The 16,632-nt window shown below is 41.1% G+C and overlaps 1 protein-coding gene across 50 annotated transcripts in view; it reads right to left on the reverse strand.

Annotated features, from left to right (window-relative positions):
* The window catches only part of EPB41 (erythrocyte membrane protein band 4.1), a 231,799-nt gene that overhangs the window by 110,408 nt on the left and 104,759 nt on the right, over window positions 1-16,632 (reverse strand). For all 50 annotated transcript variants that reach the window (XM_070078950.1, XM_070078932.1, XM_070078949.1 and 47 more), the window contains 2 exons: window positions 13,823-14,032; window positions 10,728-10,832 (listed from right to left, as the gene is read on the reverse strand). In XM_070078950.1, coding sequence (XP_069935051.1) covers window positions 10,728-10,832; window positions 13,823-13,876 — 159 coding nt within the window. In that variant the 5' untranslated portion in view covers window positions 13,877-14,032. The remainder of the gene's footprint in view (window positions 1-10,727; window positions 10,833-13,822; window positions 14,033-16,632) is intronic.

Genomic DNA, 16,632 nt, shown 5'->3' on the forward strand with positions numbered 1-16,632 from the left:
GTGACAGAGAGAGCACAGAAGGAGATTCTGGAAAAGTTCTCTTTACTGTAGAGCTTTACTACAGGTGCACGCACTCTGTAAAAACTCTCAGAAATGTACGCGTATGCTTTAGATACTTTCTTGTATTATGTTGTGCCAATAGTGAGGAAAGAGAGATAATATGTGTAAGCCAATTTTTCAAACAGGATGATTGTAAAAGAGAGGAAGAACAGTTGGACTTCACTGATAAAACAAGTTAGAGAACTGTATTTTAATAGGGACTGTAAGTTACTTTCTTTTTAAAGATTTATTTATTTTTCTGAAAGGCAGAGTTTCAGAAGGAGAGGAAGAGAAAGACAGAGAAGATCTTCCATCTTCTGGCTCACTCTCCAAATGGTCCCAACAGCCAGGGCTGGGCCAGGTGGAAGCCCAGAGCCAAGAGCCTTACCAGGTCTCCCATGTGGGTAGCAGGGGCCCAAGCATCTGGGCCATCACATCTGCTGCTTTCCCAGGCACATTTGCAGGGAGTTGTATCGGAAGCGGAGCAGCCAGGACATGAACTGGTATCCATGTGAGATGCTGGCATCACAAGCAGCAGCTTGATCTGCTATACCACAATGCTGGCCCCCACAAGTTACCTTCTAAAATGGCAGTTCTGCATAATCTTCTACTACCTGTTTAAATACTTTCAGTAGTAGGGATTCCCTTTCAAGGCTGATTTCATCAATTATATCTTGTGAGTAAAACAAAGTACACTAACATTTTAAGTTCACACATTACAAAGAATGACATTCCTTCTTTAGCTTAAAAAGTTTCCAAATAGCACAGCAATAAAAAGTAGCAAACCCTGATTCAGACCTCTGTTTCCTCAACTGAAGTATTTATCACAGGCCTCCCATGTGCTCTTCCATTTCAAAACACCATCCTCCATACAGTTTCACTGCTTGGGAATACTCTCCCCATCTATGCATCTGGAAGATTCCTATCTCTAAAAATTCTAAAAATGTCTGATGTTCCCTTCTGCAGAAAACCCTTTTTACACCCCATCTATGTGGGTACCTATCTTACTGCCAGCTCCTAGTCAGTCTGGGAGCTTCATGAGGAGAGAGACTATGTTTTTCATATCTCCACCCAGCACAAGGCGAATGCTATTTGCTCAATAAATGTTTATGAATGAATAAAAAAACAGTAAACTAGGAAAGAAATGATAAACTAGGACAACAGTATTTGAAAAGGAAAAATGAGGGGCCGACGCTGTGGCACAGCAGGTTAAAGCCCTGGCCTGAAGCGCCAGCATCCTATATGGGCGCCAGTTCTAGTCCCGGCTGTTCCTCACCCAATTCAACTATCTGCTATGGTCTGGGAAAGCAGTAGAAGATAGCCCAAGTGCTTGGGCCCCTGCACCCATGTGGGAGACCCAGAAGAAGCTCCTGGCTCCTGGCTTTGGATTGGCACAGCTACAGCCATTGCGGCCACCTGGGAAGTGAACCAGCGGATGGAAGACCCCTCTCTCTCTCTCTCTCTCTATACCTCTCTCTGTAACTCTTTCAAATAAAAAAAATATTTAAAAAACAAAGAAAGAAAAGGTAAAATGAATAAGAGCTTTTCATATTTTTATAGCATTTATAACCTTGTCATAAAGTTCTAAGAAAGAACTACATATCCTGAGTTAGCCATCAAATATCTGTATCTGGAGGCTCTATAATCCCCTATGTACACAAGTGACTTATAAAATATTAGTCTTTTGGGGTAAATAATTTATCTATAATCTCCAGAAGTCTGTCTTAACTCAAAGAAGAATCTTTGTTTATCCTGCTGCTTGGACGTTGACCTCAAATCACTTTCCAAGGTAGGTTTATAAAAACTTTATTTGGACCGACGCTGTGGCATAGCAGGTAGAGCCACCGCCTACAGTGTTGGCATCCCATATGGGCACCAGTTTGAGTCCCGGCTGCTTCACTTCCAATCCAGCTCTCTGCTATGGCCTGGGAAAGCAGTAGAAGATGGCCCAAGTCCTGGGGCGCCTGCACTCTCGTGGAGGAAGCTCCTGGCTTCAGATCGACACCGCTCCAGCCATTGTGGCCAACTGGGGAGTGAACCAGAGGATGGAAGATCTCTCTCTGCTCTCCTTTCTCTGTGTAACTCTGATTTTCAAATAAATAAATCTTAAAAAAAAAAAAGAAAAAGAAAAAAAAACCTCTATTGTGCAGGTAATTGTAGACCTTATTCCTTTAGTGCTAAAAAGCAACACATGTAAATACATCTCAACGATCAAAACAAGTTTCTCTAGCAAAAAACAAGATCCCAAATGCAACCTCTACTCTGCAAGGGTGTATTTAGTAAATCAAAAAGACTAAGATGGGGTCAAGACTGTGGCGCAGTGGGTTAACGCCCTGGCCTGAAGCTCTGGTATCCCATATGGGCACCAGTTCTAGTCTCGGCTGCTCCACTTCCAATCCAGCTCTCTGCTATGGCCTGGGAAAGCAGTGGAGGATGGACTGGGTTCTTGGGCCCCTGCACCCATGGGGGAGATCCAGAAGAAGCTCCTGGCTCCTGGTTTTGGATCGGTGCAACTCTGATCATTGCGGCCAATTGGGGAGTGAACCATCAGATGAAAGACCTCTCTCTCTCTCTCTCTCTCTCTCTCTCTCTCTCTGCCTCTCCTCTCTCTGTGTAACTCTGACTTTCAAACAAATAAATAAATATTTACAAAAAAAAAAAAAGACTAAGATGAATTTTGTAGATTCTAAAGATACAATCATCATGGGGCCAGCACTGTGATATACCAGGTTAAGCCACCACCTGCCATGCCAGCACCCTATATGGGTGCTGGTTCAAGTCCCAGCTTCTCCACTTCCAATCTAGCCCCTGCTAATGCACCCAGGAAAGTGGCAGAAGATGGCCCAAGTACTTGGGCCCCGGCCACCCAGTTGGGAGGCCTGGATAGAGTTCCAGGCTCCTAGCTTTGGCCTGGCCCAGCCATTGTGGCCAGTTGTGGAGTGAACCAGTGGACAGAAGATTTCTCTCTCTCTCTCTCTCTCTCTCTCTCTCTCTCTCTCTAATTCTGCCTTTCAAACCCATTTGAAAGAGTTACACAGAGAGAGAAGGAGAGTTAGAGAGAGATAGAGGTCTTCCAACCAATGGTTTACTCCTCAATTGGCTGCAACGGCCAGAGTTGCCAGGAGCCAGGAGCCAGGAACCAGGAGCCAGGAACCAGGAGCCAGGAGCCTCCTCGGGGTCTCCCACGCGGGTGCAGGTGCCCCAAGGACTCGGGCCATCTTCCACTGCTTTCCCAGGCCACAGCAGAGAGCCGGATCAGAAGCAGAGCAGCCAGGTCTCGATCCGGTGCCCACATGGGATGCTGGCGCTTCAGGCCAGGGCATTAACCCACTGTGCCACAGTGTGTGTGTGCATATGTATATATATAAACACTCATCACTGACACTGCCTTCAAAGACAGTCATGAATCAATGGAATACAATACAACCTTTCAGACGACTATTCACCTAAATTCCTCATACTCTTGGTTTAATATTCACCCTGGTGGCTATTTGTTCTTTGGTGCTTGTTCTTTGCCTTTGCAAGGTGAGAGAAACTCTTCTGGCTAAGACTGATTATCTTTTCAGAGTTGATTATCCAACTCCAAAGGTAAGAAAATCATCCACACATGAAATGGAGAAAGAAGACAACAGAGTACTGAACCAAACGTAATCCAAGCTTAAAGTGCTCATGATCTGCCAGAGGGGCTCAAGTTTCCTTGGAGAGGGAATTTGGAAAGAGGGGAATTAATGCAGGTGACTTTTCCCTCAAATAAAAAAATCCTTGATTCTTCATAAATAACTAAGCATGAATAAGGATAAAATATAGGAAGCAGCTAAGGTTGATTCATAGTGGCAATAAATTTCTGACAGGGCAATAGAAGTTTGCTCCTGGCCAGCGCCGCGGCTCACTAGGCTAATCCTCTGCCTTGCGGCGCCAGCACACCAGGTTCTAGTCCTGGTCGGGGCACCGGATTCTGTCCTGGTTGCCCCTATTCCAGGCCAGCTCTCTGCTGTGGCCAGGGAGTGCAGTGGAGGATGGCCCAAGTACTTGGGCCCTGCACCCCATGGGAGACCAGGATAAGTACCTGGCTCTTGCCTTCAGATCAGCGCGGTGCGCCGGCCACAGCGTGCCGGCCGCGGCGCCCATTGGAGAGTGAACCAACTGCAAAGGAAGACCTTTCTCTCTGTCTCTCTCTCTCTCACTGTCCACTCTGCCTGTCAAAATAATAATAAAGAAAGAAAGAAGTTTGCTCCTAACCACTTTTCCTCTCCTCCTGCCAGGCTCAGTCTGGCAATAAGCCCTTACCTGCAGTCAGTAGAGAAAGCAGGCAAGTCATTCCATAAGAGGGAAAAGTCAATTCAATTAACTTTCCTCTCTGCTAAAGATACCCCACTGCCTATCAATCAAATGCATGAATGCAGAAGCTCTGAAGAAGTTATTTATACAAAGGGCAAATCTTTATATACACAGAAGAGAGACACCAGAGACTAAGAATGGAAAGAAGATAAAATATTTATCTCATTGTATCATAGTTCACATTTTTCAACATGAACTAATTCTGTAGGTAGGAAACAAACAATAACAAAAACAAGCAAGAAACAAAGGTGACTGTAAAAATCTAGGAAAGAGGAATAAAAAGATGAAGAAGAAAATCACTTAGGAAGGAGCACAGGCAAGGAGCTACAGGACTGAATTAACTTTGCAACCTGAAGGAAGACACCTCTGCCTTTATATGCTTCTGCTTTCCGAGCTCCCAAAGACTTGAACTTCTGGTATTTTCTGTTTTCAGAATGATACACAATTTTAGATAGATGAATAACAAAGATTAAATATTTTACAAGTGTAATCATGTCATGCATAACTATGAATAACTATACATATATTTTCTAACAGGGGGTTATCTGGAAATTTGGCTCAATGCCAGCAGGTACACAGGGCATGATAGCATTAAAATTATAGGGGCCCACTGCTGTGATTTGAACTCCTTTACTAGGCCCCAACAGTGCTGAACAACCAAAATGGATTACTCCAGCCAAGTAAAACAACCAAAATATTACAGACACAGGTAGATATACAAACAAACCAGTTTTTATATAAAGAGGTGATTTTAGCCTACCTGAGTCAGCTTAATAAGGAAGTCTTCCCTGTTCTAATCCTTTCAAGAAAAATACTCTGATGTTAGCCAGTCAGCTTTTCTTCTATGAATCTGTTCCTTTTCCCCACCTTGTAAAACCCACTGTCTGCCACTGCCAGTGGGAGCTATCATTCTGGTCGGTAGTATGGAGGCTACCTAGTTCATGAATTGTGACTAAAAACCAATTGTTAACTTTAACTAAATTTATTGTAATTTTGTCTTTTTCTAATAGCTTAAAAGAAGTCATATAATCTGGGTAAATACAATTAATTTTAAATAAAAGTACACTGTTCTTTAATATACTCTGCTTGAGAAAGGATTGTATTCAACCTGAAATATGCTCTAGAATTCACCTCTGGTTTATGTCACACAAATCTATCAAATTCTTAAGCCAAAGGGTTTGGTTAGTGAATCATTTCATTTTGAAATAATTATATTATCATAATAAAAATACTGATTTTTACTGAGTACTTACTATATGTCAGGCAACATACTACATACAACATACTACATGCTTTTTCAAAGCATGTATCCATATTTTACCAGTGAGAAAACAAATGTAACTTACCTATCTCACCACTACTAAGTGGTAATGTGATTCTATAAAGTACAACAAAATGTCTCACTCTTTCAATAAACATTTATGGAACATGGGGCTGGCATTGTAGCTTAGTAGGTAAAGCTGCTGCCTACAACACTGGTATCCCATATGGGCACTGGGTCAAGTCCCGAGTCCTGATTGCACCATTTCCAATCCAGCTCCCTGCCAATGTGCCTGGGAAAGCAGCAGAAGATGAACCAAGTCCTTGGGCCCCTGCACCCTCATGGAAGACCCAGAGGAAGTTCCTGGCTCCTAGCTTTGGCCTGGTCCAGCCCTGGCCATTGCAGCCATTTGGGGAGTGAATCAGCAGAGAGAAAATCTCTGTAACTCTGTCTTTCTTTTCTTTCTTCCTTTTTTGTCCCCCAATTTATTTATTTATTTGAAAGCCTGAGTTACAAAGATAGAGAAAGGGAGAAGCAGAGGGAATCTTAAATCCACTGGTTCACTCCCCAAATGGCAGCAATGGCCAGGGCTGGGCCAGGCTGAAACCAGGAGCCAGGAGCTTCCTCCAGGTCTGCCACATGAGTGGCAAGGGCCCAAACTCTTAAGCCATCTTCTGCTGCTTTCCCAGGCACATTAGTAGGGAGCTGGATCAGAAATGGAGCAGCTAGTTTTGAACCAGTGCTCATATGAGATGCCAGCATCGTAGGTAGCAGCTTAACCCATTATGCCACAGCGCCAGCCCCTATATTAGGCACTTTTAAAAATACTTCATAATTATATAAATGAACATAAAGCAATTTAATATTGCTTCATTAAATAGTAGGGGCAGGCACAGCAGTTAAGTTGCCACGTAGGATATCCATATCTCATATCAGAGTCCCAGAGTTTGAGTTCTACTTCAACTTCTGATCCAACTTCCTGCTAACGTGTATCCTGGGAGGCAGAAAGTAATGGCTCAAGTTCTACCCACATGGGAGACCTGCTATGAGTTCTTGGCTCCTAGCTTCAGCTTCCAGATGCTATGGATATTTGGAGGAATAAACCAGCATATAGAAGTGTTCTCTCTCTCTCTTTCTCTCTCTCTAAGAAATAAAAATTTAAGGCCAGTGCCATGGTTCAATAGGCTAATCCTCCACCTGCGGCACTGGCACACCAGGTTCTAGTCCCGGTCGGGGCGCCGGATTCTGTCCCAGTTGCTCCTCTTCCAGTCCAGCTCTCTGCTGTGGCCTGGGAGTGCAGTGGAGGATGGCCCAAGTACTTGGGCCCTGCACCCACATGGGAGACCAGGAGAAGTACCTGGCTCCTGGCTTGGGATCAGCGCTGTGCGCCGGCTGCAGAGGCCATTGGGGGATGAACCAAGGGAAAAAAGGAAGACCTTTCTCTCTCTCTCTCTCTCTCACTGTCTACTCTGCCTGTCAATAAATAAATAAATAAATAAATTCTCAAAAAAAATTTTTTTTTAAATTTAACTGAAGGGCCGGCACTGTGGCACAGTAGGTTAATCCTCCAAATGTAGCGCCAGCATCCCATATGGGCACCAGTTCTAGTCCCGACTGCTCCACTTCCGATCCAGCTCTCCGCTGTGGCCCAGGAAAGCAGTAGAAGATGCTCAAGCCCTTGGGCCCCTGCACCTGCGTGGGAGACCTGGAGTAGCTCCTGTCTCCTGGTTTCGGATTGGTGCAGCTCCAGCCATTGCGGCCATCTGGGAAGTGAACCAACGGAAGGAAGACCTTTCTCTCTGTCTCTCCCTCTCACTGTCTGTAACTCTGCCTCTCAAATAAATAAAAATAAAGAAAATCTTAAAAAAAATTAACTGAAATAATGAAAACTGTTGTAAAGGAAATAAAAACGTGTTAACAGGGCAGGATATGGACAACATTAACAATGGTCCAAAGTGTTTAATGGGAGCAGGTGTCTGGCACAATGATTAAGGTGCTGCTTGCCTAGTTCAAATCCCAGATCCTCCACTTCCAATCCTGCTTCCTGTTAACGCACACTCTCAGAGGCAGCAGGTAATGGTCCAGGTGCTTAGGTCTCTGTCATCCACATGTACTGAGTTCAGTACCCTTGGCTTCAGCCTCATTCAGTCTCAGCTGTTGAAGGCATTGGGGAGTGAACCAGCAGATGGAAATTTTCCATCCGTATATCTAGCTCTCTGTCTCTTCCTCTCCTCTCCCCTATCTCTTTGCCTTTCAAATAAAATAAAAATAAATTTTCAGACATTTTTTAAAGTTATCAATACCACTGAAAATGTTCTCCAAATAAGGGCCCTAGAAACTCAACTGTAAGTGAAAAGGATTTCTTCTGTGGATACCTTTAAATGAGTCAGCTGCTAGACATTTAAGCATGCTTGGCTCATAGAAAAATTATTTCCAGTTATATTAAATAAGTAGGTATTCAGAGACTTTATATACTTTCATGCTAAATTCAAAGATTTTCAATTATTCTCACATCAACTTTGGAGGTTTATTTCCCACAATATAACAAAATTCTGTTTGGGGGACTTAAAATTATTTCACTGAGTTGGGGAAGCTAAAGTAATTCTCAGAGTATTTTCTTTGGTTTATAGGAGAATGTTCTAGTGCATGGCTGCAGAAAGTTTGTCACTGTAGTTTTAGGAGTGGTGTTTTATTTTTAACTAACTTCAACATTCTGTTACAAATGGGAAATAGAGACTTCAATACAAACTGGTTTGAGCCTTTAGGGAGACAAAGTAAAGGTTAAGAACTTAAAAGAACAATTATTAACCTAGTGCTGGTACAGTCATTCACAGGAGGAACAAGTTTTTGCAAACTACCAGATATATTGTACAAAGATATTTTGTTTAGGCAAAGGGTAATTCCATATCTTAGGTTATCCAACTCAAATAATCTAATCTATGGGCTTTGCTGTTGATTGCTGTCCCTCAACTTGTCTTAGTAAGTTGAAATCACCTTGGAGAAAGAACCAGCTAAAATGATTTGAACACGCTGTAAATACGACTCTCTCGAGGACACCCCATACCTCTTACCCCATGTATCTCATTAGATTCACCCATGACTCTATTCCCTACACTCTATGTTCAGCAAGGCTAAAAGTCTCTCAGTTCCTCAAATATCACTCTCTCAATTCCAGATCTTTCCACAAGCCATTCTCTCTCCACTTCATTTGCCCATTTTATTCTCTACAACTCAGCTTAGCCATCTCCCCAAAGACTTTCCAAGTCATACCTTCTCACGACATCTGTACTCTTTTTGTATAACACTCATCACAGCAGTAATTAATGTTCACTTCATACTAAACTAAAAGCCCCAGGCATCAGTGACCATGTCTGCCTTACCCACAGCTACATCCACATCATCTAGTAATATAAACTAGAATGAAATTTTCTTCATTACATATTAAGCTAAGTATTTGTCATTTTTAATTGGCCCAGGAAATAACGCAAATGTACTGACGTAAAAACCTGACTTCTAACCTTTCTCCATGTTCTCACACACTCTTTTTACTTTTTTCAAAAGTTAACAATTAGGGGCCAGCATTGTGGCATAGCAGGTAAAGCCACCACCTGTGGTGCTGGCATCCCATATGGGCACCAGTTCAAGTCTCAGATGCTCCACTTCTGATGCAGTTCCCTGCTAATAGCCTGGGAAAGCAGCAGAAGATGGCCCAAGTCCTTGGGCTTCTGCACCTACGTGTGAGACCCGGAAGAAGCTCCTGGCTTCTGGCTTTGGAACGGCCCAGCCCTAGCCACTGGGGAGTGGACCAGCGGAAGGAAGACCCCTCTCTCTGCCTCTCTGTAACTCTGCCTTTCAAATACATAAATAAATCTTTAAAAGAAAGATAACAATTGGCTTCCTTTTAGACTGAGGAATGTCAGATTCATCATGACAGTTTAATAACACTGAGACTTTACTCTCTTATAACACTGCTTCATGTCACTCCCCGCTGGCTCGCGGAGGAACGACACCGGACCAGGCGCTGTTTTCTTTCCCTGGTCCTTCCCGAATTTGCTGCCGCTCCCCCGCCTTCGCGAGGAGCGGCACCAGCTAGCTCTCCGACCGACTCTCTCAGGGCGGCCCTGCATGTTGTCTCTTTCTCCCTTTTATAGTCCTCTCCCACCAATCTGTGCTCCGCTGCCCACGTGCTCACACGTCGCTTCCTTCCAAACAGGGGTTGGGTCAGGAATCAGCTAATTAACGAAGCAGCTGTGTAAGATTTGTTTACTCTCTCAGCGCCATATGGTGGGAGATTAGACGCATAGAGTTAGTTTCAGTTCACAGTCTCAGTACTTATTTCGCCATGTTGCGGGAGACAGGCCCTGCTCCCCACACTTCAAACTATAATTATATATTATGATGTAATGATAATATTGATTCTAGACCATCCATTCAATTTTATGAACTTCCCATGTATTCAATACAATATTAATTGTACATGCAGTTATAAGTTATTGGTATTTACTTGTTAATTAGAGCATCATACCTCTTTGCTTTCCCTGCTCTTATTATTTTTAAAAATTTATTTGAAAGGCAGAGAAACAGAGAGACAGAGGAAAGATCTTCCATCTGCTGGTCCACTTCCTAAATGCCTGTAACAGCCAGGGCTGGACCAGACCAAAACCAGAAGTTGAGAACTCAATCCAAGTCTCCCACATGATAGGAACTCAAAACACCTGAGCCATCATCTGCGGCCTCTCAGGCTGTGGAAGCAGAGACAGGACTCAACCCCAGGCACTCCGATGAGTTGCAGGTATCCCAAGCAGTATCTCAACCAGTGTGCCAAATGCCCACTCCTCCCAGCCTTTCTTAAATATACAGAAGGTACTTTTTCTCAGTGAAGAAAGAACACGCTAGCAATGGTCTTCTTTTTTATTTTAATTCCAGAAGGAAAATCTGAGAAGCAAGAGTAGACAAGGAGTAACTCTTAAGTATATAACATGTCTTAGAAAGGCAGGCACAGAATACATTCTTAACAACAACAATTCCAACAACAAAAGAATTACATTAAAATTTTATCAGCTTCTCAAACTGCGAGCAGTCTACTTACCTTAGAGGTTGCATTGTCCCAAATGGCTAGGCCAAAATAGTCTTCCTCCAAAAGATTGAGGTGCTCACACACTCGTTTAAGCAAATCTTGTCCCTTAGCATGTTTCTGCAAAGACACACAAATTTCAGTTGAGGTTTGTTATTATTCTTGTATTCATCATTAAACAAAATAAAATGTGACTTTCCAATTTTCTCTTTTACCTTTAGTTATTAACGAACTTTCAGGTAGCTAAATAATCTAAGAACAATACAATTTACAAAATTCCTGCTCCTCAATTTGTCATCTAACAGATGCAACACATTTATAATAGCTGGGAAACAGTCTTACAATTCAAAGCAAAATTGTATCTTCCCTCCACCACCCAACCTCTAAATCCTTCCTAAACATCATTATCTTTATTTTTGTTGCAGTATTTCCTAAGGCATGATATGGGTCGCTGTCAGTCACTGTGACAAACTGAATTTCTGAATCAACTGTCAACAGTGACATTTAACTATGGCTGTGAAAATCATTAGACTCTTTATCCTTTTCAGACCAAATGTTCCAAGAGAATGAGTTATGCTTAACCTCTCTGCAATCTTTTTCAGAAAAATTCTTTAAATAATATTTTAGATAGCCTGTTGACGCTATCTATTGGAGTAGCTCTTTCAATGGTGCTACAAATCATTTTCTGAATGTTTGCTTACCTAAAAAGTCAAATCACTTCCAACTTTGAGTACCTACACTCCGTTTCTAGGGAGGAAATGCCCTATTGAAAGGCTGTAATTTAGAGTCAAAAATTCCTAGATTTTCCATTTACGAGCTACACAACCTGGCTAGATTCAGTTAACCTTTCTGAATATTATCTTTCCTATTCAAAAAATGGTAAGACTATTTACATCTGTGCTACCTACCAACTGGAACTGTTGAAAAAATTAAGTATACAAATGCCTTCTGAGAAATAAACAGAAAAAGACTTCAAAAAATTAGAATCATTTTGGTCACACATACATGACATATCTTCCTCCCAATTGCATGAGTTATTCTGAATGACTATTAGTACTTCACAAAAATGTTAATTCATTTCAGTCTTAACCTAGCTTTATTACATATTTTTCTTCATCTTTTTCCTCTTATGTTTTCACTCTAAACAATGAAAAATGATTTCAAGAATCTTCAGGTTCAGATTCCTAGTCCCTTACTCATCATTCCAAAATCCAGCAGTTCTAAAAAAAATTCTTTTTGTTATTAAAAATCATTTCAAGGCAAATTCTAACCTTAACTGTAAGAGGTTAATTATGATCTTAATTTACCCATCTTAGAATGAATCTTTATATATTTCATCACAGAAAGAATACATTTAATAATGTGGGTACTGTCACAGGTCAAGGTAGATTTATTATGATTTATAAGGAATATGTACTTAATGCCTTTTTCAAATTTAAAAATTCCTGAATTCTGGTGCTATAACATAGTAGGTTAAGTCTCCACCTGTGGTGCCAGCATCCCATATGGGCACCAGTTCAAGTCCCAGCTACTCCACTTCCGCTCCAGCTCCTGCTGATGGCCTGGGAGAGCAGTGGAAGATGGCCCAAGAGCTTAGGCCCCTGTACCCATGTAGGAGACCTGGAAGAAGCTCCTGGCTTCGGATCAGCCCAGCTCCAAGCATTGCAGCTATTTGGGGAGTGAATCAGTGGATGGAAGACCTTTCTCTGTCTGTAAGTCTGCCTCTCAAATAAATAATTCTTTTAAAAAAAATCATGACTTCTGAAACACATATGTTCCAAAGGGCTTCAGATATAATGGACCCAAATCTGGACTTTGTATGAACAGGAAGAATGAGTGTGGAAGAGTTTCATCATCTTTAACCTAGCCAACAGCAAGAAGCAATAAAAGCAGACCTTGGGACTCCTCTAGTTACCAGGTATGGTGGCTGTTTTCAAAGCACAATAAAACATTTTTCTTGATTCCCTTTTTACAACTTGGGGAGTGAATATCTATAGTAAATACAGCCCAATATTTTAGATTATCTATTTGCTCTTGGGTACATTTGCATTTGCACATAAATAATTCAATTTAGAAGTAATTTGTTGCACACCTATGAGAACAGCTGAACCTAAAATCAGAAATTGAGGTAATCTTGTAAAATCTAATCATGGAAGATCACTCTATAACAAAATATATATTTTGGCTGGCGCTGTGGCTCACTAGGCTAATCCTCCACCTTGCAGTGCTGGCACACCGGGTTCTAGTCCCTGTTGGGGCGCTGGATTCTGTCCCAGTTGCCCCTCTTCCAGGCCAGCTCTCTGCTGTGGCCAGGGAATACAATGGAGGATGGCCCAAGTACTTGGGCCCTGCACCCCATGGGAGACCAGGATAAGTACCTGGCTCCTGCCATCGGATCAGCGTGGTGCGCCGGCTGCAGCGTGCCGGCCACGGCGGCCATTGGAGGGTGAACCAAAGGCAAAGGAAGACCTTTCTCTCTGTCTCTCTCTCTCACTGTCCACTCTGCCTGTCAAAATAAAATAAAAATATATATATTTTTAAAACAAAATATTTTCTTATTATTAAAGTAACATATGCTCTATCCAAAAGATTTTGTCTGATTTCTTTATTGGAGTTTTTTGTTTTGAGAAGCAGAGACAGAGAGCTCCTTTCTTCTTGTTTGCTCCCTAAATGCCAATAATCAGAGCTGGGTCAGGGCTGGATCCAGGAGCTGTGAATTCAATCCAGGTATTCCACATGAGTGGCAGGAACCCAATTACTTGGACCATCACAGCTGCCTCCCAGGGTCTGAATAAGAGGAAGCAAGACTCAGCAGACTGAACCAAAACTGAACCCAGAGACTGTGATGTCAGGTGCAGTCTTCTGAACTACAAGGCTAAATGCCTTCTCCCTCAGTTCACAAGATTTCAGCAGACACAGTAAAACTGGAGAAGAAAATAAGACTCGCTTATAATCCTCTAGCCTCACCTCCAGGAAATCACTATTAACATTTCTGTCCAAAAAAAATAGTAGTTCCAGTGGATCTTACCTTGGGTAAAGGCAACACTTATCCAATTCCAGATGAAACGATGCACAAGAGGACTGACTACTGGAAATTAAAATGCACTCACCTCCACGACACATTCATAAACTGTGTCGTCCAACAAAGAAACCTTGCAATGCATGTTTCTGTGTCTTCTGATTGATTTCTCAGAAGCTTTTAATTCTTCTGCTTTTGAATGAGGATTTTCTTCTTTTACTTCTGTTTTGAAGCACTCTTCAATTCCTTCTCCTCCCTTAGTTTCAAAATCTGGCTCTTCTCTGTGTTCTTCCTGGGCAGGCTGCATATCCATGACCACACCAAGTCAGTAATAAAGACATCTCACAAAATGTGCTGTATACACTTTTATCTGCAATACCCCTAACTAATAAAAGCGCTAATCAAAGAAGAAAACTTCGAAAATAGAGGTGACATTAATATTAAATAATTATTTTTCTATAAAAGATAGGATCCTCCAGAACACCTATGGCCTTCACTAGCCTCAAAATTTCTCAGGCAGAGTTCTATCAAACAGTAAGTGAAAGATTCAGGTAAACCATAAAATATTGGCCTACTGTTCTCACTATTATATATTCTTCCTGACTATGCCATTAAATATTATTATAGTTTATAAAACCTCAGCATTTCTGTTCCATGCTCAATTTTAGCAAGGTGGTCTTATGAATTGCAAAACAAGATATAATTTATCACATATTATAAATTTTATAAATGGTTAGGAAAAGTGTTTAGGTTTAGAGCATTAACTTAACATAAAGTGCTAGGCTAAAAACTCCAACTACCAGTTAAAATTAATCCTTTCTACTAAGTATCGGTCATGCTAAATGTAAAAAAGTTTCAAAGATGGAAGAGACAGTTTGAAATCTGGGTCTCCTAGGTGATCATTAAAGTCATTCCAATGTAATACAGGTAAGTGGGACATTTTGGCAATTTTTTATTTTCAACATGATGAAATTGCTGAAAAATTTTTAAGTAAACCCCATTAATCCTTTTCCTCCTTTTTTTTTTTTTTTAAAGATTGGCTTATTTATTTATTTGAAAGTCAAAGTTAGAGAGAGAGAGATCTTCCATCCTCTGTTCACTCCTCAAATGGCTGCAATAACTGGGGTGAGGCCAGTCTGAAACCAGGAGCTTTTTCCAGGTCTCCTATGTTGGGTACAGGGGCCCAAGCACTTGGGCCATCCTCTGTTGCTTTCCCAGGCATATTAATTAGTAGGGAGCTGGATTGGAAGTGGAGCTGCCAGGACAAAAACTAGCATCCATCCAGGATGCCAGTTTCATAGGCGGGACATCATGGATGATCCTATCTAACCTCTCTCCCCTGTTTCTCATGCTAGTATCCTGTTTTTTTTCATCTTTATAACACTCTTCATAATAAATATTTTGTATTTACTAACTTTTTGTCTCCTCCATTAGACTAGAAAATCCACAAGAGCAAGGACTACATCTGTTTTACAATGATATAACAACAACGACAAACACTTACAAAGCAATTGTGATGCATCAGTTACTATTTGAAGAGCATTACTTATATGAACTCATTTAATCCTCATAACAACTATGTGGGATGGGTACTATTATTATCCATACTTGACAAATGAAAAACCGATGCTAGAGAAACTGAAGTAACTCACCTACAATCATACAGTCAAAAAGTCACATACCAGTCTGGATTCAAAATTCATGATCTTACCTCTTCACCATATTGCAGTTTTTATTTATCAAAGTATAATAAGTCTAGAGTTTACCACACATGACTGGTTTTCAATAAGTATTTGTTGAATGAATAAATAAACATTTTAAAAACTAGCAGTATCCAAAAATTCCAAGCTACTCTGGATGAAGACTGGTGCAATCCTATATAGCAAACCCACCTTTTAAGAATTCTGGATAGAAAAGGACCACCTAAATGAATTTCTACTACACTGGTATGGTTTGGATACAGTTTGAGAGTGCCCTAGTGCTTAATCCCCATTGTGAGGTATTAGGAGGGTGGAAGCTTTATCCGACATAGTGTCTTAGAGGTGCCCTTGGGATGTGATTAGGATTAAACAAAGTCATTTAAAAGACTGAATCCTGATGACTGCATAGAAGGAGAGCGCAGACATAGCGGCACACACATGCTTACTGTCTCTTGCCATGTGAAGCCCTGCATCATCTCAGGACTGTCGGCTAGAAGGCCATTTCCAGATGTAGCCCCTTGGCCAGGCACCTCCAGAACCGTGAGCAAAAATAAACTTCCTTTCGTTGTGACTCACCCAAAATGTGGCACTGGGTTATTGGCCACAGAAAACAGACTAATACAAACACAAGCATGAATATGGTCAGGCAAGTAAACCTCATTCATAGCTTCTGATCCACAAGGTTTTGATTGCAAATGCTAGTTTCCAAAGGCCTAAAATAGTTAACCAATATCCTTCCTTAACCAATATCTCCTTGAAATTCTACTAACAATACTAATTTCTTTTTATGCATATGTACACATTTTATAGATAACATTATTTCAATTCTAGAATTAAGTCAATGAGATTTTAGGTAACACTGAAATTAATTTTATCATCTGTTTCAATTTGAGTCCAAATCTATGGTCTTTAGACAAAATAAACATGTTCTAATTCAAATGCTTCCTAAAATAAGAAATGAATTTTCCCTTTCACTAAGTGTGTATGTGTAGAGTGGGAGGGGAGAAGGCCTCCTGGAATATAATGCAATTTCTTTCTTCAGGTATTCCTAAAGTAAAATTAAATAGGGCTTCTTTGGCTTTACTATTTGTGTTTATTTATTGAGTAATAATAACTAGAATGTATTACCAGGCAATGTTTTAAGAGCTCTATATTTTAAACTCTTTTAATTGTCACAATAGCCAAATGAGGTGGGTATTGT

Source organism: Oryctolagus cuniculus, chromosome 7 (genome assembly GCF_964237555.1).
Source record: "Oryctolagus cuniculus chromosome 7, mOryCun1.1, whole genome shotgun sequence".
In the NCBI taxonomy this organism is placed as follows: domain Eukaryota; kingdom Metazoa; phylum Chordata; class Mammalia; order Lagomorpha; family Leporidae; genus Oryctolagus; species Oryctolagus cuniculus.